At 37.4% G+C, this 26,280-nt stretch overlaps 1 protein-coding gene across 3 annotated transcripts in view; it reads right to left on the bottom strand.

Annotated features, from left to right (window-relative positions):
- KIF6 (kinesin family member 6) overlaps positions 1 to 26,280 on the bottom strand; it is a 465,466-nt gene that overhangs the window by 348,907 nt on the left and 90,279 nt on the right. For all 3 annotated transcript variants that reach the window (XM_047733172.1, XM_047733173.1, XM_047733171.1), the window contains 2 exons: positions 23,989 to 24,098; positions 2,849 to 2,978 (listed from right to left, as the gene is read on the bottom strand). In XM_047733172.1, the coding sequence (XP_047589128.1) occupies positions 2,849 to 2,978; positions 23,989 to 24,098 (240 nt within the window). The remainder of the gene's footprint in view (positions 1 to 2,848; positions 2,979 to 23,988; positions 24,099 to 26,280) is intronic.

Here is a 26,280-nt window from a genome sequence, read left to right as displayed (position 1 = left end):
CTTTAAATGAAAATAATAATTTCAAGGTTCTTAAATCCATGTTATATGTGGCACATAAGTTCAACCTATATAAGTTAGTCTATTAGAAAGTATTCATGCAGAACTGGCAAAACAAACAAACAAACAAACAAAACAGCAAAACCAAGGACCCAGAGTAACAGATGTCAGCACCACGCTTTCACTATCTGATTTTGGGTTCCATTTATTTATCTTATATCTAAAGCAGTACAATCTGAAGAGTAGAAATGGACAGGAAGAAAAAGTAATTTGATAGAGATATTCTCAGACATCTTATCCTCCCCATTTACTAACCTTACCCACTGCTTGTTATTTAAGACAAGGTAAAACAGGGAACTCAGGGAGCATGGTTTAAAAAGGAAAGTGCCAAGAACATAGAATGGGGAAAAGGCAGTCTCTTCAACAAATGGTGCTGGGAAAAGTGGATGGCTACATGCAAAAGAATGAAACTGGAGCAGTTTCTTACACCATACACAAAAATAAACCCAAAATGGATTATAGACCTGAATGTGAGACCTGAAACCATAAAAGTCCTAAAAGAAAACATAGGCAGTAATCTCTTTGACACTGCCCTTAGCAACATATTTATGGATATGTCTCCTCAGGCAAGAGAAACAAAAGCAAAAATAAACTATTGGGACTACACCAAAATAAAAAGCTTTTGCACAGCAAAAGAAACCATCAACAAAACAAAAAGGCAACCTAGTGAATGAGAGAAGATATTTGCAAATGATAAATCCGATAAAAGGTTAATATCCAAAATATATAAAGAACTGAAACAGCTCAACACCCAAAAAATAAATAATCTAATTTAAAAATGGGCAGAAAAAAAAGAACATGCTCACTCAGTAATCAACATGCAAAAAGACCCAAAAATGGTTAGAAGACATGAACAGACATTTCTCCAAAGAAGACATACAGATGACCAATAGACACATGATGTTCGTCATCACTTACCATCAGGGAAATCTAAATCAAAACTACAATGAGATATCACCCCTCACCTATCAGAATGGCTGGTATCAAAAAGACAAGAAATAACAAGTATTGGAAAGGATGTGAAGAAAAGGGAGCCCTTGTGCACTGTTGGTGGGAATGCATATTGGTGCAGCCACTGCAAAACAGTATGGAGGTTCCTTGAAAAACTAAAAATAGAACTCCCATATAATCCAGTAATTCTACTATTGAGTATGTACCCAAGGAACAAAAACACTAATTCAAAAAGATATAGGCATCCCTATATTTATTGCAGCATTATTTATAATAGCCAGGATATGGAAGCAACTCAAATGTCCACCAGTAGATAAATGGATAAAGAAGATGTGGTCTGTAGAAGCAATGGAATATCGCTCAGCCATTAAAAAGAATGAGATCTTGCCACTTGGAACGACATGGATAAACCTAGAGGGCATCAGGGGCACCTGGGTGGCTCAGTGGGTTAAGCCTCTGCCTTTGGCTCAGGTCATGTCTTCGGGTCCTGGGATCGAACCCCACATCGGGCTCTCTGCTCAGCAGAGAGCCTGCTTCCCTTCCTCTCTCTCTCTCTGCCTGCCTCTCTGCCTACTTGTGATCTCTGTCTGTCAAATAACTAAATAAAATCTAAAAAAAAAAAAAAAAAAACCTAGAGGGCATCATGCTAAATGAAGTAAGTCAGACATAAAGACAAATCCTATGTTCTCTTACTTTTATGTGGAATCTAAAAAATGAAATGAACAAATAAAACTCTTAAATACAAATAGACTCTTAATACAAAGAACTCTTCAATACAAAGAACAAACTGGTGGGTTGCCAGAGTGGAAGTAAATGAGGATGGGCAAAATAGGTGAAGGGGATTAAGAGGTATAAACTTCGAGTTATAAAATAAATAAGTCACAGAGATGAAAAGTATAGCATAGCAAATACAGTCAGTAATACTGTAGTAACATTGCATGGTGCCAATGGTGACCACACTCGGTGGCAAGCACTGAATAACATACAGACTTGTCAAATCACTTTGTTGTATGCCCAACACTAATGTAACATCACATGTTAACTATATTTCAATTAAAAAATAAACAGAAAAGGAAATGCCAGTGATAATAATAAGCTATTCATTTGGGGAACTGTTCCCACACCACCCCTACACCCATGCCTTTACTTCACGTCACTGGGTGAAAGATCTGTGACTATTCATCTTCAGTCAGTAACTGGTTGGGGTCAGGGCCTCTGACCAAGCTTAGTCAGTCCTGGCTCCTGGGTAGGGCTTCCAGGTGAAATATAGGCACCCAGTTAGGTCCAAATATAAGATTAGCAATAAGTAAGTTTTAGTATAAATATATCCCAAATATTGCATTGAGGCATACTTACTACATTCCATGGCAGTATTTGCAAATCTGCCAACAACAGGGGCAAATACATACAGCCCATCTCATGTTCCATGCATTGTTCTAAATGCCATATAAATATTAATTCCCTAAATACATGAAAATATATGGATATGTAAACATATGCCGATGTTTGGATGATCTGAGGTTAGGAATAATGAATTGTGTATTTTTAAATTTTAAAAATTATGCAAAAATTCCTATGATTAAAACAAGTAAGGAGTTTTCATTGGTTATCTGCAAACTAATTTGCAGAAAATTGAAAATATCAAAGTTGTGAGTCTAGATTTCAGCCCCTGCTCATGAACTAAGCCAAATGACCTTGGGAAAGTTTCAATTCTCTGAATCTAAGATTTCTTATCTGTAACGTGAGATTTGGATGAGATTCGTTTTAAGGTTGTGCTGTCACTAAAATTCTATTAGATCTTATAATATGCGAAATCTACTTGCAGAGAAAAGTTTATTACCTCCGCAATCATTCTGTTCGTGTCTCCTAAGAAGAGCAAATTTAGAGCTTCTTCCTCTGTGGCTGCCTGATGGAGAGACAAGTTTTTCAGGTGAATGTTTTGATCAGGGTCCTCCAATATTGTCACTTTCCTAGGGAAATGGGAAGCAACAAAACAAGGGACTTTGAGAATGAAAAGAACTTGAGGTCTTCTTATACGTTTATTTTTAAAATGCTATAGAGTACTACATCTTGAACTTATAAACTCAAACAATACACAAGACACCATACAGTACTGGATTCACATCAAACACCGACATCCCCTTGATAGTACTATTAAATAGTTTGGGGGCTGAAAAGTATATCACAAGCGCCTTCTGTCTTTGCAATCAACACTAAACCATACATATTGTTGCTCAATTAAAAATGCAAATAAATAACCTTCTACCTATATATCAGGAAAGTTGGCCACATTGCTTTTTCTCTGTCATAATTCAGTTTCTTACCTAGATAATGCACTGATTCTTCTTCTAATTTTTCCCTTTTGTTCAATTTCATATCACTTTCAATTTACATAACCTTTCAAACTGGTTAGCTCATCAATTTAAACATGCTGGAAATTGAAGTATCTGTCATCTTTCCAGGAGTTATTACCTTGTCTAGTTTTCTTATCAAGATGAGTTTTAAAATCCTCAAGAAGTTTTATAATAAAGTTTTAGTTTGCCATTATTATTTTCATGTCCATCAAATGTATTTCTTGATCCTTTTTTTCTAAAATTTTTTGTTTTTTTTTTTTATAACATAGCATTTCCCTCCATTACATCCTTATGGCCAAAGCTTTAGGTCTGGAATTACGTTCATCTATTACAACTGCCTTCATGGGATGCCAACATCATTTTCTTCCCAAGTGAATCTTAACCCTGTTTCCCGAGTTGGCTTGTCAATACTCTCCTTGGAGTCCTTTTAGGACTTTCTGCAACTGAATACAATGTGAACTCCCTATACTCTGCTTCAAAGGCCCACCAATTCAAGCAATAAAATTACTAGAGAGAGTTCCCTTCTGACTCTCGAGTTTCATCTCCTTGATTTTCTTAAGAATTGTTAAGGAAAGAAAATCTTATAATTCACTAGTACTGCCAAAAAGTGCCTTGGCTTATCTGCCCTTGCTTAAGGCATTCGGAATTGATACTAAGTGAAGGCTGGCATCATCTAGCATTACTTCTTTAAAAATACAAATAGGCAATGGACTTGTGTCACTTGTCTATAAAATCACATTTAGAATACCTTAAAAATAAAGATTTGCAAATATCATTATTTTTCTTCCTTCCGTTTGGTAAAGAGGTCATCTGAGCTTTCATATATAGTTTGTGGGTAAGATACTAACTGATGGAAGAAAATGTAGCTCTAACACAGCACATCTGTGACCAATATGTCACTAATAATATAGTCCTTTGCCAAGTTTTGGACTCCTTTTTGTCTCCTTCAACAATACCAACTAAGATGGAAAAAGATCTCTTCCCTTAATGAAAACAAGTGTATTTTATTTATTTTTCAACAAGATTCATAAGTGAACTTATTAAAAATGCTTAAGAGTTGAAAAATGCTTGGAAAACATGAAGGCATTTTTAACTGAAATGGATGAATTGTGGTCTATTTTTAGGAACCCTCTCTGTTCCTTAAACTTTAGATCCACCCTGACTTTCTAAAGTGCTCGAGAAGGTTTAGCTAAATTCAATCACTAGGGACACAGAAGTCAGAATTCTTCCTAAATCCATTGTTTCTGGATGCAAGAAATTAAGTAATACTGGAAGGAAGATAAAAACAGGAAACAAGGGAGGAAATGGTACATTCAGAATTAAAATAGAAGAGAGTTTATTTCCAACACAGAGATAAAAATCAATTCTCCAACTCTGAGGCCAAGTCATCTGTGATACATGTTGAATGACCAAGCCAGAGACAGCACTATCTTGTGCAAGTTCAGAAAAGGGGTGGCTGGGGGAGGAAATGATTCAAACAAGAGAATGCTCATGCTCTTTGGGCACCCAAAGTATGCCAGGCACCAGCATTGTTTCATTTAATCCAGTTTTCTCATCTTGGCTGCATATTGGAATGATCTGGGGAACTATAAAGCAAATAATAAAAAGCTGATGCTGGGGGCGCCTGGGTGGCTCAGTGGGTTAAAGCCTCTGCCTTCGGCTCAGGTCGTGATCCCAGGGTCCTGGGATCGAGCCCCACATTGGGCTCTCTGCTCAGTGGGGAGCCTGCTTCTCTCTCTCTCTCTGCCTTGCCTCTCTGCCTACTTGTGATCTGTCTGTCAAATAAATAAATAAAATCTTGAAAAAAAAATTAAAAAAAAAAAAAAAAGCTGATGCTGGGTCCCGTCCTAAAAGATATTGATTTGATGGTTCTGGGGGCCTGGTCTGGGAAAAAAAAAAAACAAAAAACAACAAACTCATGAAAACTCCAAGTGAGTCTACCATATAGTCAAGATTGAAAGCCACTGACTTCATCTTTAATAACCCTATAAGGTAAATACATGGGGTAAAGATTTCCGGTTTCTTTATCTTTACTTTTCCCCCAGTTCCACCCCATGCCCAAAGGGGAAAATTGCTCATCTTGTGGGCTGCAGGAAGTTACCATTGAACTATACCTACCAACAGGCAAGATTAGTGTGAATTTTAAAAAGCTAGTCTTTTCACAGGAAGTTTCTTGTCTACCTCCCTGACTTCCCATACAGTTGATGGGTCAAGTAAGTCACCCAGCAGCCACAGCAATAACTAATGCTCAACTGGGGATTATGATCTACTTAAAGATCCATATGGTTTTTAACATTACCGAATCAAAAAAACCCAAGTGCTGGTAGGGACTCACCATACTCACCATGTCTCACCATTACTTGACTGAAATAAGAAATGCAGAAAACCAGCAGGTTTGGAATTATGAAAGTGTTCATTTGTTAGGCAGCCTAAATGGATCACTGATTTGGGATTATATTTACATAGAATAGTTAGATGCATAAGGTATAAGTGTGAAAGGTCATCAGAGGCATTTGGCTAAGCTACTTCTTTCTTCTAAATCATTTAGAACCTTTGATCTCCAGTGTGGCCACTTCAGGGCTACTACACTTCTGTATTTACTTCCAGATCCTTGCCTAGCTTTGTCACTTTGATCAAAATACAACTTGCACACACTCCCAATTTATCTGTTTGAACTTTCAGCTGTCTTTTGTGACCCATTGCTATGCATCTCTCTGATGCTTTTCTGATATTATATTTCCTTCACAATTGTCTGATTTCTTGCCCATGGAGGTTTTGAAAAGTAAATGAAATTGCAGGTTGGCATCCAATTTACTTTGGCTTCTTTCATGATTCTCTCTCTACTTAGGACTCATCTGTGGCCACCCTATAAAAGGCTCTACCTCTGGCATCCTTCTGGAATCTTCTGTGGTACAACTTTCTCTCTCCAGTCAGGATCTCCCTTGCCAGTTCTCCTCCTCAGATCCTTTCCTGGTTTCTGCCTAATCCCTTGGGCATGAGACTTTGTACTTTCCTTCATAGCTCTGCCTGTCTTCACTGAAAATCCCTTTTGCATTAAGCCTGACAGCCAATGTGTCAGCCCCACCCACATTCATGCCTTTGCTCACAGAAGCCTAGCCTAAGCCATGCCCTGGGTACTAACTCTTGCCTAGGTGGGCTAACCTGGGAGTGAGAATGTTTTAAACTTTGCTGCTAATGGAATGCATTTTCAAAGGTGGGAAAAATAAGAACTATTAGCAAAAGTTTCTCACCAAGTTGCTTCTCCTTCCTTGGCAATTTTCTTTTCCTCTCTCTCTCACAAATCAATAGCTATTTCCTGAATCCTTAGTCCACCACTCAATTCTGACTATAATTTTCATGGGCTTGAAAGAGGACTTTATTAGAGTTTCTTAAATAAACATCCTAATTTTAAGATGGAAACCCCCCAAACTATTTATTTGATTCTTTTTTAAAGGGCCTGTGAATAGTTTTCCCTACAAAATGTTTCTAAAATGTTTAGATTTTAAGCAAAAAGTCACTGATAGCCTTAACTTGGACACCTAAGTGGAAAAGTTCGGCTAAGTATACTCGGCCTGCTTAATGATGGGGAAGAAGCAGGCTTTGTGTTTTCTCTGTAAACAGAGAATCTTTTCCATTTGGCTAAGTAGTTGGAATTTGTAGACTCTTTCTCACTGGCTGGAGGACAGAGGAAGAGCAATAGCCAAGCTCTTGTTCTCAATAATGGAAGCCATCAATGAAAGAACCCTCCCCTCCCCACATACTACCTCCACAACATTCCAATACCACCAACTTGCTGAACAGGAACTTTCCAGGAGTTACTGCAATGAATCTGGCTTCTCATTTTCATATTGTAAACATGTGTTGCCATGGTGCTAGTTTTTTTCCCCCTACTTGCAAATGCCCTGTGTGATTGGGCAGGCAATGCCCTACATAAGGACACCATGTCTAAGGGGGTGCAATTCACATCATAAGTTTATATATTTATTATGAAAAAATGTCTGTCAGAGGGCAATAAGCATCTTCTAACAAAACTAGCATATTACAATAGTTTTCCAACAGATGGCAGGGGTGCCTTTTAATAATTCACATGAAGGTGCTATCCAGAAGAGAAGTTGCCCTCTCTAGTTAATTACCTTGACTCAGAAATATCAATAGCAGGTCAGACTCATGAAAACAGAAGGGTGTCCAGTCAGGTTCTTCTAAATAAATGGATATGTTGCACATGTTGTAAACACAGTCACACTATTCATTTTAATGAAGAAAACACTCTCTCGTTCAGTGGTTTTCAGCCTCTCCCCCGCCCCCAACCCAACACACATTCTCAGAAGCTCTTTAATGGTAAAGATTTGAGAAAAAGGAAGATGCAAATTTTTAGAAGACATGTAAGTGGAATTATCCTTCCTGCACTTAAACAATTTTAAAGGTAGATTTTCTTCAGATTGACTAAAAACTTAAAAGATTTCCTCTTTTGTATAAATAATTGAAACATATTCCTTGAGGAAGTTTTCCAAACCTGTAATACATTTTTATATTGATCTTAACCTAGACAGAAGGGACTAAAAAGAATCGATATTTTTTCTGTTTATTGAAAATTCTTTCTAGTAGGTTGAAAAACATTTCTTTTCTTTATAGTTTTATCTAATATTGTATCTTTTTACTGATAATGAAGAATATAACCAGTCACATGACATTTTAAAAACTAAGTTATTTAATTTCACCTACTAAAAATACCAGTTTCTCTAGCAAATATTTAAGGAATCAGTTATATCAATTCTCAATAATCTCTTTCAGAAGAAAGAAGCAGAAGAACTATTTCCTAACTCATTTTATGAGGTCAGAATTACCTAATACAAAAAATATACAAAGACATTGCAAGAAAACTATAGATTAATATCGCTCATGAACACATATGCAAAAATCTTCAACAAAATATTAGCAAATCAAATCCAACAAAGTAAAAAAAGAATTTATGCCACAACCAAGTGAGATTTATCCCAAGTATACGTGGTTGGTTCAACATTCAAAAATCAATGTAATTCATCAGATCAGGCTAAAAAAGAAAAACCGCGTGATTATATCAATAGGTGCAAGAAAAGTAACAAGATCTACCATCTATTTATGATAAAAACTCAGTAAATAAGGAATAGAGGGGAACCTTCTCAAGTTAATAAAGACTACTACCAAAAACCTAGAGTTAATATCATAATTAATGGTGAGAAACTCAAAGCATTTCCACTAAGATCAGATATAGGACAAGGGTGTCCCTCTTACCACTGCTTTTCAACATTGTACTGGAAATCCTTGCCAATGCAACAGTGCAAGAAAAGGAAATAAAAGGTATACAGATTGAGAAGGAAGACCTAAAACTGTTCCTGTTCACAGATGACATAGTCATATATGTAGAATACTGAAAGAACTGACAACACAACTTCTAGAACCAAAGTAATTAGAGAAACATTGCAGGATACAAGGCTAATATACAAAAGTCAGTTGTTTTCTTATATACCAGAAATGAACAAGTAAAATTTAAAATTAAAAACACAATATCACTGACATTAGCATCCAAAAAATATGAAATACTTAGGTATAAATCAAACAAAATGCACACAAGATCTATATGAGGAAAACTACAAAACTTTGATGAAAGAAACCAAAGAAGACATATTCCATGTTCATGGATAGGAAGACTCAATACTGTCCCAATGTCAGTTCTTCCCAACTTGATCTATAGATTTAATGCAATCCCAATAAATTCCTTGATATTTGTGGATACTGAAAAAGTGATTCTACAGTGTATATGGAGACAAAAAGGACCCCCAAATACCAAAAACAATATTAAGGGAGAACAAAGTTGGAGGATCAATATCATTTGACTTCAAGATTACTATAAAGCTAGAATAATCAAGACAGTGTGGCATTGGTGAAAGCATAGATAAACAGATCGATGGAATGAAATAGAGAGCCCAGAAATAGATCCACATGAATACAGTAAGCTCACGTTTGGCAAAGCAGCAAAGACAATACAGTAGAGCAAATATAGTCTCTTTAACAAATGGTGCTACAACAATTGGACATCCACATGCAATAAATAAATAAATAAATAAGAAAGAAAGAAAACAGAAAGACCTACTATCCAAAATATACAAAGAACTTTGAAAATTCAGCAATAAGCAGACAGACAATCCAATTCAAAAATGGTCCAAAGACTTTAACAGATCCCTTACCTAATAAGATATATGGATGGCAAATAAGCATACGAAAAGATGATCCAAATCTTATTTCATCAAAGAAATGCAAATTAAAATGAGATATCACTACAAACCTGTTAGAATGGCCCAAATCCAGAACATTACCAACATCAAATGCTGGTACTAGTGAGGAAGTGGAGCAATCTCATTCACTGCTAGTAGGAATACAAAACAGTACAGCCACTTTGGAAGACAATTTGGCTACTTCTTATAGAACTAAACATGCTCTATTAGGTGTTATATTCAACTGATGAATCACTAAACTTTACCTCTGAAGCTAATAATACACTATATGTCAATTAATTGAATTTAAATTTAAAAAAACTTTTAAATTAAAAAAAAAAGTGAGGAAAGAGAGAAAACAAAACAACTAAGCATGCTCTTACCAACTGACTCAGCAATCATGACATCCAATCCAGCAATTATGTTCCTTGATATTTACCCAGAAGGGGTGAAACTTATGTTTATACTAAAATCTGCACATGGATGTTTATAGCAGTTTTATTCATAATTGTCACAGTTTGTAAGCAACCAAGATGCCCTTCAGTAGGTAAAGGGATAAATTAATCTTGGTACATCCAGACAATGGAATATAATTCTAAAAGGAAATGAGCCATCAATTCATGAAAACACATGGAGACACCTTCGATGCATATTACTAAGTGAAAGAACCCAGTCTGAAAAGGCTACATACTGTATGACATTTTGGAAAAGGCAAAACTATGGAGACAGTAAAAAGATCATTGGTTGCCAAAGGCAAGAGGTAGCAGGGGATGGATAATTAGGCAGAGCCCAGAGGATTTTTAGGGCAGTGAAAATACTCTGTATGATATTATCATGATGAATAGGTGCCACCATATATTTGTCCAAATCCTCAGAATGTACAATACCAAGAGTATTACAAACATAAAGTAAACTATGGACTTTGGGTGATTTTGATGTATCCATGTAGGTTCATTCTTGGTAACAAATATATCATTCTGGTGAGTGGTGGGAAAGGATATGCACATATAGGGATGGGAGGTGTATGGGAAATTCCTGTACCTTCTTCTCAATTTTGTTGTAAACCTAAATCTGCTCTAAAAATTTAAGTCTTTAAGAAAAAAAAAAAAAACTTGGTTTTAACTTTTTAAAAGACACACATGGTATATGAACAAGTGAAATATTTTGTCAGAAAAAAGAACAAGTCCAAATTCAAAGCCCCAAAATATTCTGGGTGAATGCTGTGATAAATTCTTATTTGTTATCCGTATTAATTTCATTCAGTTGGTAAATATCCTCTCCTAAATAGTGTCATTACTATTTCTAAACTAACTGTATCTACCTGTGTTGCTAAATTACAGCATTATTAGACTTGAACTCTCTGATCCATTTGATTTCCCAAAGAAGTTAACCAACACCCTAAGGTTATTCTACTTCCATAGTCTGCCATTTCAGAGATGCTGACACCTGTACATTATTTATTCCCTGTCTGAAAATGAGCAAGGATTAAGTCATCTAAGGTAACTTATTATTATGCTCATGCTTTCAAATGCTATGAAAACAAAAATCATTAAAGGAAATCAAGACAAAGAACTGGAAGCTGTTGGCCACTGCTATGGAAATGGAAGACCAAAATGAAAATTATCTATGATAGTCCAAGACAGAATCATACTAGGTACAATTAATGTGTAAGAGTACCAACACTTATGTATGTATTTATTGGTTACTGTAATTCAATTATTTCACTAAGATTTAGTATGCATATGAAACATCTTTTCACTTCTCTTTTTTCCCCAAACTAATCCAAATAGGATAAATTTTTCGACTGTTAAGAACTTGGTAAGGTCACTTTTCTGTATTATATTTTCTGTATATATTATATTTTCTGTATTATACTAAAGTAACTGGACTTTTCTCATCCCCAAACAATATCACTGTGCAACCACCAAAAATAAATGGCTCCCAAATCTAATGTACATAACCAAGGCTTTCCCTACACTTATCTATTGTCTACGGGCAATTTGCATAATTTTCCGAGAATGAATATTTTACACATCAAATACAATGCTTATGCTAGTACCTCTCTCTTACACTAGTATGCTTTGCTAATTTCCAGTTATATCCTGCCATATATATCATGTTCCTTCCAGTGTTCTAGGTTCACAAATAACCCATCATTTAATAGAAATGTCTTATTTAACCTAATTCCATATGGTAATTATAGAGCCATACGCTAAAAAATTTATCTTTTTCAGAGCTATCAACTTTTTTTCCCCCAAAGAAAATATTTTTCCTCTCATTTTTCACTAATACTTGCTTTCTCATTCAGACTTCATGGTTGCACCATCAAAATTATGTGGTCAAGTTTTCCACATGAGGGGGAATTGTAGCAGCAAATAGATCTAGAGGCCATGGATTTCTAATTTTGGAAAACCATAGCCTTTCCAGCAGGGAAATAGCTTTATACACCTCGAAGATTATGCCATTGCATTTGACAAATTCTGTGTTTATTTACTTTTATTTATTTTCATTAAAATATAAGGTTTATTTTTGTCCAACTATAAAAGTAATATACGCTTCTTGTGAAAAAGTTTGAAAATTTTAAAAAGTTGAAAGAATTTTAAAAAATAAAAACAGAATCCCACCACAGGGACAATGATAATGCATTGATATATTTCCTTAAAGTGATTATCTTAGGCTAAATATTTAGCAGATTTGTGGTAAAAATATAAATGCATGCATGTCTTAATAATACATTTTCTTCTATTTTTTAGGATGCAGGCACAGGGAAGGAAATAAGGGATGTACATGGATTTTTCCCCCCAGATAACAAATTGTGACTCACAGTGCAGGTTGCCTTTACAGAATCTGTCCTACCCTTCTGTGTAACTGTTAAGCTCTGATTTTTGTTCAGGTTATTATTTAAAAATACTAGACTTTCCCAGACTCCTTTGCAACTAACTACAACTGGCCATGTAACATAATTCTGGTCAGTGACAAATAAGTTAAAGCAGAGGACAGAGCTTCTGGGGAAAACTGTTAAAAGGACAGGCTCAGCTAGCAAATGCCTGCTTCCTTATTTTTTCTTCCAGGAATGTGGATATGCTGCTGAAGGTAGGGTAGTCATTCTACACAAGGACTAAAGCCACCTGCTAAGCATGGCTCCAGCAGAATGATAAAAGAAAGCCCCAGAGGCATCCTGGAACTTCCATAGCAGCCCTGGCTCCCATCTCTAGAATCTTTACTGTATGTGCAGGGTTGCGTCAGACAAGGGCAGGAGTCATGGGTGGGGGTGGACAGACTATTGGTCAAGCCACTATAAATTGGGCTGCTGTTATAAGCCGTTGTTAGTTAATTCATTAAAAAAGATGTCCAATCCAGTGACTGAATAACTCTCCCCTTTATCCACATTAAATAGCAACATGCTATAGGATCTAATTCTGGTTTATCTGTTCTCTCTTCCTCATCTGTCCAATTCTGAAGTGGTACAACACAATTTCATTATTAGAGTTTTACCTAATTTGAATATATGGCATCTCTGGTCTGCTCTCATTTCTCAGTCTGTTTCAGACATTTCTTTGCTCATCTTGGTTGTTTTTCCTTTCAGATAAACTCTGGACTCCTATTTGTTTTTTTAAGTCTTTAAGATTTGGCTTGGAACTTCACTGAACCTCTAAAAATGGGAAGAGCTGACCTCTTCAAGATATTCACACTTCTCATTCAGAACCAGATTAACAGCTCCCCATTTACCTTCAAAGTCTTCTTTTATTTCTCACCAAAGAATGCACTGTATTGTCTTCACAAAGACCCTGAAAGTTTTACCTCTTTTTGCTATTGTAAAAGGGATCTATTTTTACCATTATTTCTTCTAACTGGGTTATTCCTAGGGCTTCCTTCTTGGATTGAGTCACACATGTACTAAAAGATAACAGGTGGCTAGCCAGCCTGAGTAGCATTAGTCTGATCTCTGGTTCACAATAACTTCCACTTTGTATCTTATAGTCTTCAGCTGTCTTAGAACTCAATATGAAAACACAGGGTCAATTACAGTTAGCTAAACAGTACATAGGCTAACTGGCATGGAAGTTTCAGAGCAGCGAGATTAATGCGCTACCTGCAACACTTCTCACCTGGTGCAAATGAGCCCTCTAGCTGTCTATAGATCCTCTTCCCCTCACTCTAGATTTCATTGGAAAGGCTTTTCCCCATGCATCCTCTCTTTAGACTGGCTCAGCACTGCCCCCACTCTTACAGCACTGCCAGCTCTCAGCTCAGTTAGAACTCTGGTCTTGGCATATGCCAGTAAAATGAGAAGATCATTGAGGGTATAGGCTATGACAGGAGATCATTGGCTGATGTGGCTCCATTCATGAGACTACTGCAGCTATAAGTCATTTTAATGTCTTTTTTGCATGTACACACATCATTGGCTGCACAGTTGAGAGCGGTTATGTTTTGCAGAGGTTTCTTGTGGTGTTTCATGTGTATGCTACATATTCCAAATAAATGGTAAGTACACTGAGGATAAACATACAGTACGAATTCTTTGTAATGCCCCAGAAGAGCTGAGATTCCTGCAGTATAATAATTGCTTGGTACATATGATGCTGACACTCACAAACAGTTGTACTCATTGTTTCTGTATTGTTGAGCTGTACTAGTCAGATGGGTTTCCAAACACTATGTATTCTTCTAAATGACAGAATAAAGTGACCAAGCAAGCCTAAATTATTCAACACTCGTTTAGGTAATCTTATGGTTTTGCTTTTATACTCAAAATTTAAAACAGATTGAAAAATTACATTGTATAAGACCAAACCAAATGATTCATAGAGAAATTATGAAGAGTAACTGGACAAAAAGTCAAAGAAAAACAAATCCACATTAACACATAGTTTTAAAAGTGCATTTCAACTCTTAATCTTAGAAAAAGAAACTGTATGTGTTTGTTTATATGTAACATACGAGAAAGATGGAATAGATTGAGGTGACGGAGTTTTCCCTGTCACTAATTAATCTCAAGTGACTAGCAACCCTAAATATCACAGATATATTTTTACATTCCAGATGTATGAGTGAAAATGCTGCATCTGTTTCTTCCCATCCTTCTACACATCACATATGAGGCAACCTGTTAGCGAAAGCTAACACCTCTTTTAGGGACTGAATGGTTATGCCCCACAAAAACTTGTATGTTAAAGCCCTAATCCTTAATGTGATGGTATTTAGATGTGGGACTTTCGGTAGGTAATGAGGTTTTGGATAAGGTCACAGGATGGGGTCTGTGCCTTTATGAAAATAGGAAGAGAGACCAGAACATGCTCTCTCTCTCTCTACACCATGTAAGGACAAAGCAAGAAGGCAGCTATCTATAAGCCAGGAAGGCAGGTCTCACCAGGAACCAAATATGCCAGCTCCTTGATATTAGACTTCCCAGTTTCCAGAACTGTAAGAAATAAGTGTCTGTTGTTTAAGCCACCCAGTCTATGGTATATTGTTCCAGGACCTGAGCTGACAAAAACAGTCTCCTATATGAGACATTTCAGAAGTTGAGAATGATCTCTTCCAACTGGCCATTCAGAGTAGGGGTTATTACGCTAGTAAGACAGGCTTTGGGGAAAAGTGTCATTCTGGGGCTGGAATGGTTCTCTATTCCCTCTGTTATGGTCATTGCCAATGTTCTGTTTCTCCAAGAAACAGTCCCTGGCCAATCCATGAAGGACATAAAGTGTAAGTGACCATCACTAGTCACTGGTCACTTGCTCAGATCATCCTGTAAGACAGCAGCCCTACTTCTCAAGAGGTTGCCTCCCAGCTATATCAGTAATTGACTCAGTTGAAGACTGGAGTTAGTTTTAACTCTAAGATCTGTATTTATAGGCCCAGGAACCTCCAGAAGTGTTCAATGGGACCAGAAAAATAACACAAATGAAAAATATAATGCAGTAGGTAGGAATAAAAACTGAGGACCCATGCTTCAGCTAAAGGCACTAAATTCAAAAATTTTAAACATAAAATGTGTAGGCCAAATAAAGTAGATTTGCTGCCCATCCAAGGGAAGTCCTGAGCGTAAGTGGGAATATTGAGTTGCAAAAGGACAGAGTTTCCCGAGGCTAGAGAAAAGTAGGTGGGTGGAACATATTTGGCAGCTTCTGAGGTAAGGATACAAGTGGCTTGGAAGAGAAATGGAGCAGGTAGTTCATGACAACAGAGAGAGACATTTGATATAAATATTGTGGGCAATGGGAGAAAAAGTACTGGGTACATGAAGGTATTGCTTAGCAGACTGAGGGCCTAGCTGAGCCTGGAGACCATAATGTGGCACAGTTTTTCTCTAGCCTTCTCTGAACCCCCAGGTAGAAATCACTATCCTCCCATGTACCCTTAAAGAACCCAGGGCATCTTACCACTTACTGTATAAGCCTGAAATGATCAATTTGTGAGTCTGTTCTATTAGACTAAGTTCCCTTGGAGGTAAAAGAACAGGTACTCTCCAAGCCTTGCAGAGGGATAGACACACAACGGACTGAGCTGAAGAGGACTCAAAGCTTTGGCTCATACAAGAGGTTCCAGAGGCCTGCAGAAGCCCAGAAACCATGGCTCAGAGCTCAGAGCTCAGACAGAATGCCAGGACACAACACAGATCTCCCAGGCAAGAGCACCAGATCTCCCAGGCAAGAGCACCAGCACCCCCAGCTCTGATGTTTGACGGATGGAGGTTGATATCCTAGTCCATTCTTGGCAGACATGGAATCTTAGGGAAATATCACACTACCTGTGTGAACCCCAATTTAGTCATCCATAAAACAGAGATTAGGATACCTACTTTCTCAAATGAGATACAGTATTTAAAGTCCATAGGACAGGGACTAGGACACAATAGGTAACCATCTCCTTCTTTGGAGAGATTTTTCTGGTATCTCTAAAAAGAACTTTCCCTAGGTGGATGAGGGAAGGGATGACTATAAACCACCTTCATTAGAATCACCTGGGATGCTTATTCATACATATCTGAACTTTCTGGAGGTGGGGGCCAGGAATCTACACTTTTAACAACACTCCACATGATTCTCATACATAGCTATAGTCTCATACATGGTTAAATGTCAAGCCACTGGATTATGTATTCTAGTTATGTCTCTCTTTTTTTTACTCCCATTGCCACGTAAATGGTCCTAATCACTTCCTACAATGCTCTGCAGTGTCTCTGACTCCCATCCATCTCATTCCAGCCCTACATGCTACTGACTGGATTCTCTTCCTAAAAGGCAGTGCTAACCTGCTATACTCTTGAATAAAAAAATCTCTGAGGGCTACACCTTCCTACCAAATCCATGCATTCCTGCCTTCCAGTCTTGATGGTCTCACCTACTCCCTTACTGGAGTCCAGTCAAACAGGTCTATTACCTATGACAGAACAAGCTTTATGCTTTTCCCCACCTTTGCGTCCACATAAATGCCACATTCCACTGCTCCAAGTCCTATCCCTCAAGGACTATATCATTACCACCTTCTCTGTGAATCTCTTTCTGATCACTTGACCTAATGAGATTTCTTTCTCCTTTAAGCCCTAGTCATTCTTTGTGCCTCTCTTATGATGGTTTTCATATTCCACCTTATGCTATTTTGTACAAGGTGTACCTACTCTGCTGTGAGCGCCAGGAAAGGAGAGACTATGTCTCCGTGCCTAGCACGAAGTGTGGAATCAAGCTGGATCTCAATAAATGTTGAATAAATGAATGATTCTACATGACCAGACTATAAGCCATGAGGACAGACACTGCATTAATCTTTTCTGTAACTCATGCAACATTCAACAGTGTTTCATATCTGGTAGGTATTAGAAATGTGATGAATTAAACTTAACATTCATCAACTTTTTTTTTTTCTTTGATGACAAATTATTTTACAAAACAGCCAAGATTTCAATACTGGATGCTGGGGCTTATGGACTTTTTTCTAACAATAATAACCATGACTGTCTTTGAAACCTTAAATCTATTATGTATCCTTATTTAGGAATACTAAAATTACACTAAAGTAAGGTGACTATTTTCCTTATGGTTAAGACCAGTAGTTATACTATTTTACTTCATAAGACATACTTAGATTCTAACTATATTCCCTTTCTAGCATATGACATAAGGACTTTCAAAAATAGATGTTTTATTTTCATTTAAATTACTAAATACAGAACACATTAAATACACATATGTCTCTATATAAATATATAGACACTTTTTAAAATTAAACTTTGTATTTTGTGATCCTTGTAGATTTGCATGCATCTGTAAGAAATAATGCACCCATTACCCAATTTTTCCCAATGTTAACATCCTGTAAAATTATATTAAAATATCACAACCAGGGGCGTCTGGGTGGCTCAGTGGGTTAAGCCGCTGCCTTCGGCTCAGGTCATGATCCCAGGTCCTGGGTTCGAGCCCCACATCGGGCTTTCTGCTCGGCAGGGAGCCTGCTTCCTCCTCTCTCTCTGCCTGCCTCTCTGCCTACTTGTGATTTCTCTCTGTCAAATAGATAAATAAAATCTTTAAAAAAAAAATATCACAACCAGTACATTGGCATTGATACAATCCACTGATCTTATTCAGATGTCCCAGTTTCACCAGTACTTGCGTGTGTGTGTGTGTGTGTGTGTGTAGTTCTATGGAATTTAATCACGTGAGTAGTTTTGTGTATTCACAGCCATAGTTTAGATACAGAATAGTCTGTTAGCACAAGCATCTCTCACTGGCCTTGTATAACCACTCCCACCTCCCTAACTTCTGTCAACCATTCAGCTGCTATCTACTTCTATAATTTTGCCATTTAAAAAATACTCCATAAATAAAATCACACAGCATATGACTTTTTGGGATTGGCTTTTTCATTCAGCACAGTTCCCTGGAGAGTCCCCCACACTGTTAAATGGATCAAGAGTTCATTCCTTTTTGCTGTTGTTATTTTATTAACGAAAGGTCCATGGCTTCCATTAGGGCTCTCTTGGTGGTGTACATTCTGTGAGTTTGGACGAATGCATATCATGCAACTGCCATCATACTACCATATACACTAGCTTGTCTGCCCCAAAGCCCCCTGTGCTTCACTTATTCATCCCTCTACCTGCCCTCTCCCCAGCTACTAGCAACCAGTGATCTTTTTACTGTATCTATATTTCTGCCTTTTCCACAATGTCTTATAGTTGGCATCATACAGCATGTAGACTTTTCATGTCTTTTTGTGGCTTGATAGCTCACTGCTTTTTATTGCCAAATAATATTCCACTGCATGAATGTCCCACAGTGGGACATGTTGGTTGCTTCCAGTTCTTGGCAATTATGAATAAGGCTGCTATATCCACTCATGGGCAGCTTTCTGTGCTGATGTTTTCATTTCATTTGGTTAAATACCCAGGATCATAACTGCTGGGTCATATCCTAAGAACTATTTTATTTTTTAAGAAACTGGAAATTGACTTCCAAGGTATCTGTACTATGCTGCATGAGTGAGAGTTCCAGTAGCTCTACATTCTTTCCAGCATTTGGTATTGCTAGTTTTTTAGATTTTTGCCATTCTAGTAGGTGCATAGTAGTTTTAATTAGTGATTCCCAAAGACAGATGATGTTGAGCATCTCTTCACATGCTTATCTACCATCTCTAGGTCTTCTTTGGTGAGGTGTCTGTTCAGATCTTTTTCTCATTTCTTCATTGGATTGTTAGTTTTCTTATTGTTAAGTTTGAAGAGTTCTTTGTATATTTTATATAAAAATCCTTTATCAGACATGTGTCTGGTAATATTTTCTCTGTCTCTGGCTTATCTTTTCTTGACAGTGTCTTTCAGAGAACAGACATTTTTAATTTTAATGAAACGCAAGTCATCTATTTTTTTTTTCTTTCACAGATCATGCTTTTGGTGTTGTATCTAAAAACTCCTTGCTAAGTGACTAGAGCAATATTTTCAAAAAGCAATTGACTTTATTCTGACATCATACATACAAAGTCTGTAGGCAGTCTATAGGTAAATGCTTCAGTAACAGCAGGGAGTTGGAGCTCAAATTAGGATGTAAAAGAACAAGAAGGAGAAAAGCAGAGTGCTCATGAGAAGAGCATCCAGCAGGTGATCTGGGGGAAGTGGTGTTGCTGCTCAGGGGTAAGAAACCTGCTACTGATGGCTATTATTACACAACATCAAAATGATCTTGGATTTGATTGCACATGGCTATGCCAAGTACAAGAATGTGGAAATGATCAAATGTGTATATTATCATTGTCCCTCAAATGAATGGCTGCAGGAGAGAACCAAAGTCAACAGACATTTTACCTACTATTTTTGGGGGATTGTGTTCAGAGTGTTTGGGACATTCCAGCTTGTGACAATGAAAGCAGTCAACCAGAAGGATAGTATTGCAGAGTTAGAGCTCGTCCCAGTTCAAGAGTGTGTGAAACCAGATTAACTGGACATACTCTTAATGCAATCCAGGTATAGCAAAAGTCACCTTCCATTATGAAGAATTACTTGATAATCTTAGTACAACGCAAACCTAAAATCCCCAGAAAGCCAGCAGACTCAATACCAGCCAAATCTCATAATCCCCACACCATAAGAATGCAATTCTCGAGTTGTTTTGGAATTTTATAGTACTGAATATATTTGAAGTAAATAGGCTATACTCCTGGGATATGGGAATCTTCTTTCATAATGAGAATCTTCTCATTTTTATTTTAATGAGGACTGTTGTCATGTAATTATATCCCAAAACGTAAGATAAGAACATCTTTCTGTCCACTTTTATATGCCTGTGGGAGAGGGTTATAGTTCACTGAAAATATCTGTTTTGTAACTGAGGTCACTTCTGACTTGAGTCAGTGAACACATTCTCCAACAGGAGGACAAGGCTACCAAGGAAGGAGCAGTAGTTTGAGATAGAAAGCTAGTGACATCTACAGAGACAATCTGATCTACATTGAGAGCCATTACTGTCAGGCATGCCAGGAAACACAGAGACATACAGTGAATTAAAGCATTGTCCTTGCTCTCAAGAGGCTGAAGGCTCTTTCTAGGAGAAAAATATAAAATATCTACACTACTTCTTATTCTTTTTGTGAGAGGGAAAAGAGTAACCAAGTAAGTCCTATCCTGTGAGGTTACTAATCTTTGAACTCTAGACATTGGAAGTTGGAAAGCTGTTAAATATTATATAACTCAATGGCCACATTTTATAGATAAACCTAGAAAAGTGAAATAAATGTATCTAAGATTGCAAGGTTGGGACTAGAACCCAAATTTCCTGACTTGTAATCAAGTATTCTTGACTCGATTACACTGCCTCTCTTAAATTCAATGACTCTCCTCACTCCTGCTTCTCATAGTCAGGCTGTGTCTCGTTATGTCTCTATTAGACTCTGATTCATAGAACTTATGCTGTTTTCCCTTTCATGCTCATCTTCAAAAAGTCTACTTCACAGCTCCAATTTGACAGATAATTTTTTAAAATATTAAGAACTGGGGTGCCTGGGTGGCTCAGTCTTTAAGTGTCTGCCTTCGGCTCAGGTCATGGTCTCAGGGTCCTGGGATCAAGCTCCATGTCAGGCTCCCTGCTCAACAATAAGCCTGCTTTGCACTCTCCCCTCCCCCTGCTTGTATTCCCTCTCTCTCTGTGTCTCTCTCTGTTAAATAAATAAATGAAATCTTAAAAAAATAAATAAATAAAATATTAAGAACTTATTCTGGTTGAACGCAGTAGAGAGACTACCAACTCAAGTAAGGCATGCTTCCTACCTGTGAGGAATTTATTCTAAACATCAAGTAGGGTACTCTGAGACACCAAAGTTATGTATGTATGTGAAACTCATTACCACCACCCAATCAAGATTTCTAGCAGATCATCTTTTTAGTCAATGCTTCCTTAATTCTCTGGGCTCTACAGTAAAATCTTGAAGCTATTTTTGCTACTCGGGCATGGAAGTGGGACTATGTGGTTTTCAATTCCTGCTGTACCATTAACAGATCAGTTTTGAAACTCTGGGCAAGTCACACCTCTCTGGGTTTACTCTGCTCAATCAGTAAAATGCAGGGAATGAACTTGCTATAATTCACCTTCTTTTCCAAGGTGAGCATAATTAATGTATTTTATTTCTATCTATGTATCTACCTAGCTAGCTAGCTATCATCAATTTATTTATTTATTTTAAAGATTTTATTTATTTGTCAAGAGAGAGAGAGAGATAGCACAAGCAGCAGGAGCAGCAGGCAGAGGGAGAAGCAGGCTCCCTGAGCAAGGAGTCCAATGGGAAACTCGATCCTAGGACCCTGGGATCATGACCCGAGCTGAAGGTAGATGCTTAACTGACTGAGCCACCCAGGTATCCTGTCATCTATTTATGTTTTTATGCATATCTCTTACATTTCTCTCTCCTCCTTCATGTTTATCAGAGCCAAACCATTTCTGAGTTATTGCTAAGCAGGCTTCAAGCTTTTCAGTGTAGATGTGACTTGCTAAAAGTAATTTTAAGCAAGATATAGCCTAGAGGTCCAGGTCAGACTGGAGGCTAGAAAACTAATTTAAAAGTCTATTAGAATAATGACCAATCTCACAGCAAAAGCCTGTCTTTCAAGTCCCTCAAAAATAGTTGCTCAAAAAAAGGCCTATTGGCCTTTCTGATTTTATTTCACATGACTCCTCAACACATGGCCTTTCTGACCACATCTTCATGTTTTTTTAAAATTTAAAATCAATTAGTTAGCATATAATGTATTATTAGTTTCAGAGGTAGAGTTCAGTGATTCATCAGTGCATATAACACCCAGTGCTCATTATATCGCATATTCTCCTTAATGCCCATCACCCAGTTACCCTGTCCCTCTACCCACCTCCTCTCCAGCAACCCTCAGTTTGTTTCCTAGAGTTGAGTTTCTTATGGTTTGTCTCCCTCTCTGATTTCATCTTCTTTTATTTTTCCCTCCATTTCCCTATGATCCTCTGTTTTGTTTCTTAAATTCCAGGTAAGAGTGAAATCACATAATTGTCTTTCTCTGACTGACTTATTTCGCTCAGCATAATACCCTCTAGTTCCATCTTCATGTTTTTAATGTTGTTGTTTCCAACCTTCCTATGAGGGACTTCTTACCTTTCCTCAAACTTAATTTCAATAGCTTCCTTAAGACCCATTTCTTGGGGTGCCTGGGTGGCTCAGTGGGTTAAAGCCTCTGCCTTCGGCTCAGGTCATGATCCCAGGGTCCTGGGATGGAGCCCCGCGTCGGGCTCTCTGCTCTGCAGGGAGCCTGCTTCCTCCCCTCTCTCTCTGCCTGCCTCTCCAATCAAATAAATAAATGAAATCTTTAAAAAAAAAAAAAAGACCAATTTCTTCCATGGAGTCAGATTTTTCCTCTCTCTTCTTATATTATTTAATTAACATAAATATTTAGAGTACCAATAATAATCCCCTTTTCTAACTCCCTCTAATGAATATAGCTGGCATAACAGAGATGATATGTAAAGACTCTGGTCAACATTAAAAGGAAGAATACGAATAAAGGTGATGTAAAGAGTGTAACTTATTTCCTTTAGTATCTTCTCTTATTTCCTTTGCCGATTAAAGCAAGCAACTAATTGTCAGTCTCTGTAGTAAAGGATTAATATATGTTTTTAAGTTGTTTTAGAATATTTAATAAGAAAATGAAAGTATATTTTCTTATTTATTTATTTATTTACTTACTTATTTTGAAAGTACATTTTCTTGGCTACCAACTTCTGATATATGAAGATGTCTGGACAAATGGATATGAAGTATTACCATTAATACGTAATTTAGGCAGCTATTCAAACTGTGAATAATGTTACACAAACGTTGGCAGAGTAACTGACTCTGTTAGTAGGTAAGCTCTTAAGACTATTTATATTCCAGTCATGATGCAATCAGTGCCAATCTGACCAAATGATTGTCAATGTCAGTCTTAATAACAGTAGAGAAGCAATGAGGAAAACAAAGTTTTTATTTTCTCTCTTTCAGACTCTCTTATTGCTGCCTGAGTCCTAATTTGAATCCCCTCTTCAGAGGCCACAATTAGATGAGTAAAGGGTTTGATCCGACAAGAGTAAAGCAATACTGGCATATCCCACCAGTCCTCTCAGTACCCACTCTGAGAACATTCAGCAAACTCTCTTGCACCACCTCCAAAGGAGATTTTCCCAAGAGATGGGTTTCAAGCAATTTTAGCTCCCATCAATACTGTCTGTTTGTCATAACTGAAAAAATATCCATTATATTACAAAAAGATTCTGTTATCCAGTATTTGTTAATTATGATTGAGACCAGAAACATACAAAGTTTCAAAGGAAACAATTGAAGGGAACATCTGAAAGTGATTTCCCCCCCTTCTTTGTTGTTCTGCTACTCACGGCAAATCTTCCAAACTGGAGGCTTCGTGTCTTGGATCCAATAGATCATAACCACATTCATTGTAGATTTCCAAATAGGAAATGTGCGTTGTATGTATTGTGCTGCTGTCCTGATTGGAAAAGGGGAAGACATTGTTTAATGGCTATAAATAGCGACTCAGCTTGGAGGAGGATGAACACATTTATCACTACAGTTCCTCACAGCTTTCTCTCCTTTACTCTCTTCACTTTGTATGGTTTCCATTTTCAGTTCGTGACACTTTCAAGTTGCCAGTAACCATATGCATGAAGCATTTTTTTTAAACAGCCAACACCCATGATTACAAGCAACTTTAGTCTGTTGTTTTTTTATTGGTTCCACGTTATACATGAAGGGTCAATATACACTTAAAATGAGCCAACTTGGTTGCAGAACTGTATAACACACCATTTTTTACTTTCCAGACCCCCAGAAAAAGGTTACTATGAAAAAATAAACTTACATCCTGTGAATAGCCTATTCATAGAAGAAAACAGAATCATGACTTCAGTTTAAAAACCTCAGTAGCATAAGAGTTTCCATCTTCAATCATAATTTTTTAAAAAAATTTTTCCAATATTCAAAATTTCTGATGAGACAAAGAGATAACAGACAATAGAAGAGAATGGAAAATGAATCCCAGGGGACAGAAATACTTTAGATCAATCAGGTAACAGTAAGAGTGGATATTCACAGTTCAATGCCTATATCTTACTGTTGGGTTAATTTTCCTGGCCTACGTGGCAGGTCAGGGATACTGAGCTATTGGTTTGAGGGTATTTTCTGTGGGTCCTTGCTGGGGAAGTGCAATGACACAGGCATATGTGTCATTAGGATAAAAATCAAGGTGAAAGGTCCTTTCTCAGTTCTGCCAGCAGACAAAAAGTACCTGTTCTCTCTGAGATGGAATAAAATGGAATTTTTACAGGTCCCAAGAAAATTCCTGGCTCAGTTTTCAAGACCAAGTATCAATTTCTAGCACTTTTTCTTGCTTTCCCCAAAATACAAATTCTTCCATTTTGGCAAATAGAGCCCTACTTCTCATAAGAGAACAATATATTTGTGTCTTATGGCAAAAAGGTCAGCAGATTGCCAGAGAATTTGCTCAGGATGACTTTCCCATTGATTCTCACCCATATCCAAGGCAATCCATTTGACAGATACTATTCAAAGGGAGAGAGGACAGAGATGGGGGAAGAGCAGGGGCCTGCAAATCCAGAGCTGGAATCCTAGGACTACTTGCTATGAGCCCCTGTGATGTCAGGCTTCAGTTTCCATAACCATTAGTGAGGCAATTGAATAACGAATCCCCATGTGTTCTTCAGATTAAAATTAGTATGATTCTTTGGTCCTAACATGGCTCAAACTACCCAAAGAAAAACACCAAGATTTCATAAAAACAAAACAACACCTGAAAAATTAAGACAATTCTCAGGCAGCACATGACTACAGTGAAACACTCAAGCTACTGCTGAAATTCCATGTTCTGGTGGTTTGGGAAGGTGACAGCATGGACTGAGTTTCCACTAAGCAAATTTCTCCCAAGAAAATGCTGGAAATCTTCCTGATGTGGGCGACTCTGGCTGCTTATCCTGACACATGGCCTGTTGATCAGATTAGTGTAGTAAAGGCACCATTTCAACATCATTCTGAGGGTTATAACTTGACTTAGCACAGGTATCAGAGACCATAAATACTAGGCAGATTCTGCATGGCCCCCAGTCTAATAGTTTTCCTCAAAATGTCCCATGAAAGAATTTGTGGAAAAAGTCTTCCATGATCAATATATATGCTGTCCCTCTCTAGAAGATTCTCAGAGCATGTTAAAGGCCACGGGGATCATTTACCAACTTCCTGAGATCCTGTTCAAAAGCAATATATTTCTAAAACTTATCTGACCATATCTGAATTATCCCATCTATAATAGTTTGAGATTTTAGCAGACAGTTCAGGGTTCATCTTAGCATCAGAAAAAGCTGGGTTTGAACACTGAATTTGGCATTTACAACTGAGTGATCGTGCATTATCTGCAGCTGTTTAATTGTGGAATTGGGGAGAATAACCCTCATCTTGCAGAACTGTTGTGACAGGGAAATGGGGTTCTGAACTTCAAATCCCACCAAGAACATGTGACCCTGTAATAATCCCCAATAAATCCTTGCTACTGCTATTATTATTGCTATTGTTATTGTTTCTATTATTTCTAAAGGGCTCCAAATGGAGAATTCAGCACATGACTATAAAATAGAAGGCAAAGAAAGGAAAAACAACAG

Source organism: Lutra lutra, chromosome 6 (genome assembly GCF_902655055.1).
Source record: "Lutra lutra chromosome 6, mLutLut1.2, whole genome shotgun sequence".
NCBI lineage: Eukaryota > Metazoa > Chordata > Mammalia > Carnivora > Mustelidae > Lutra > Lutra lutra.
The sequence above is the reverse complement of the archived record's forward strand: the minus strand, read 5'-3'. Positions and strand labels throughout refer to the sequence as shown.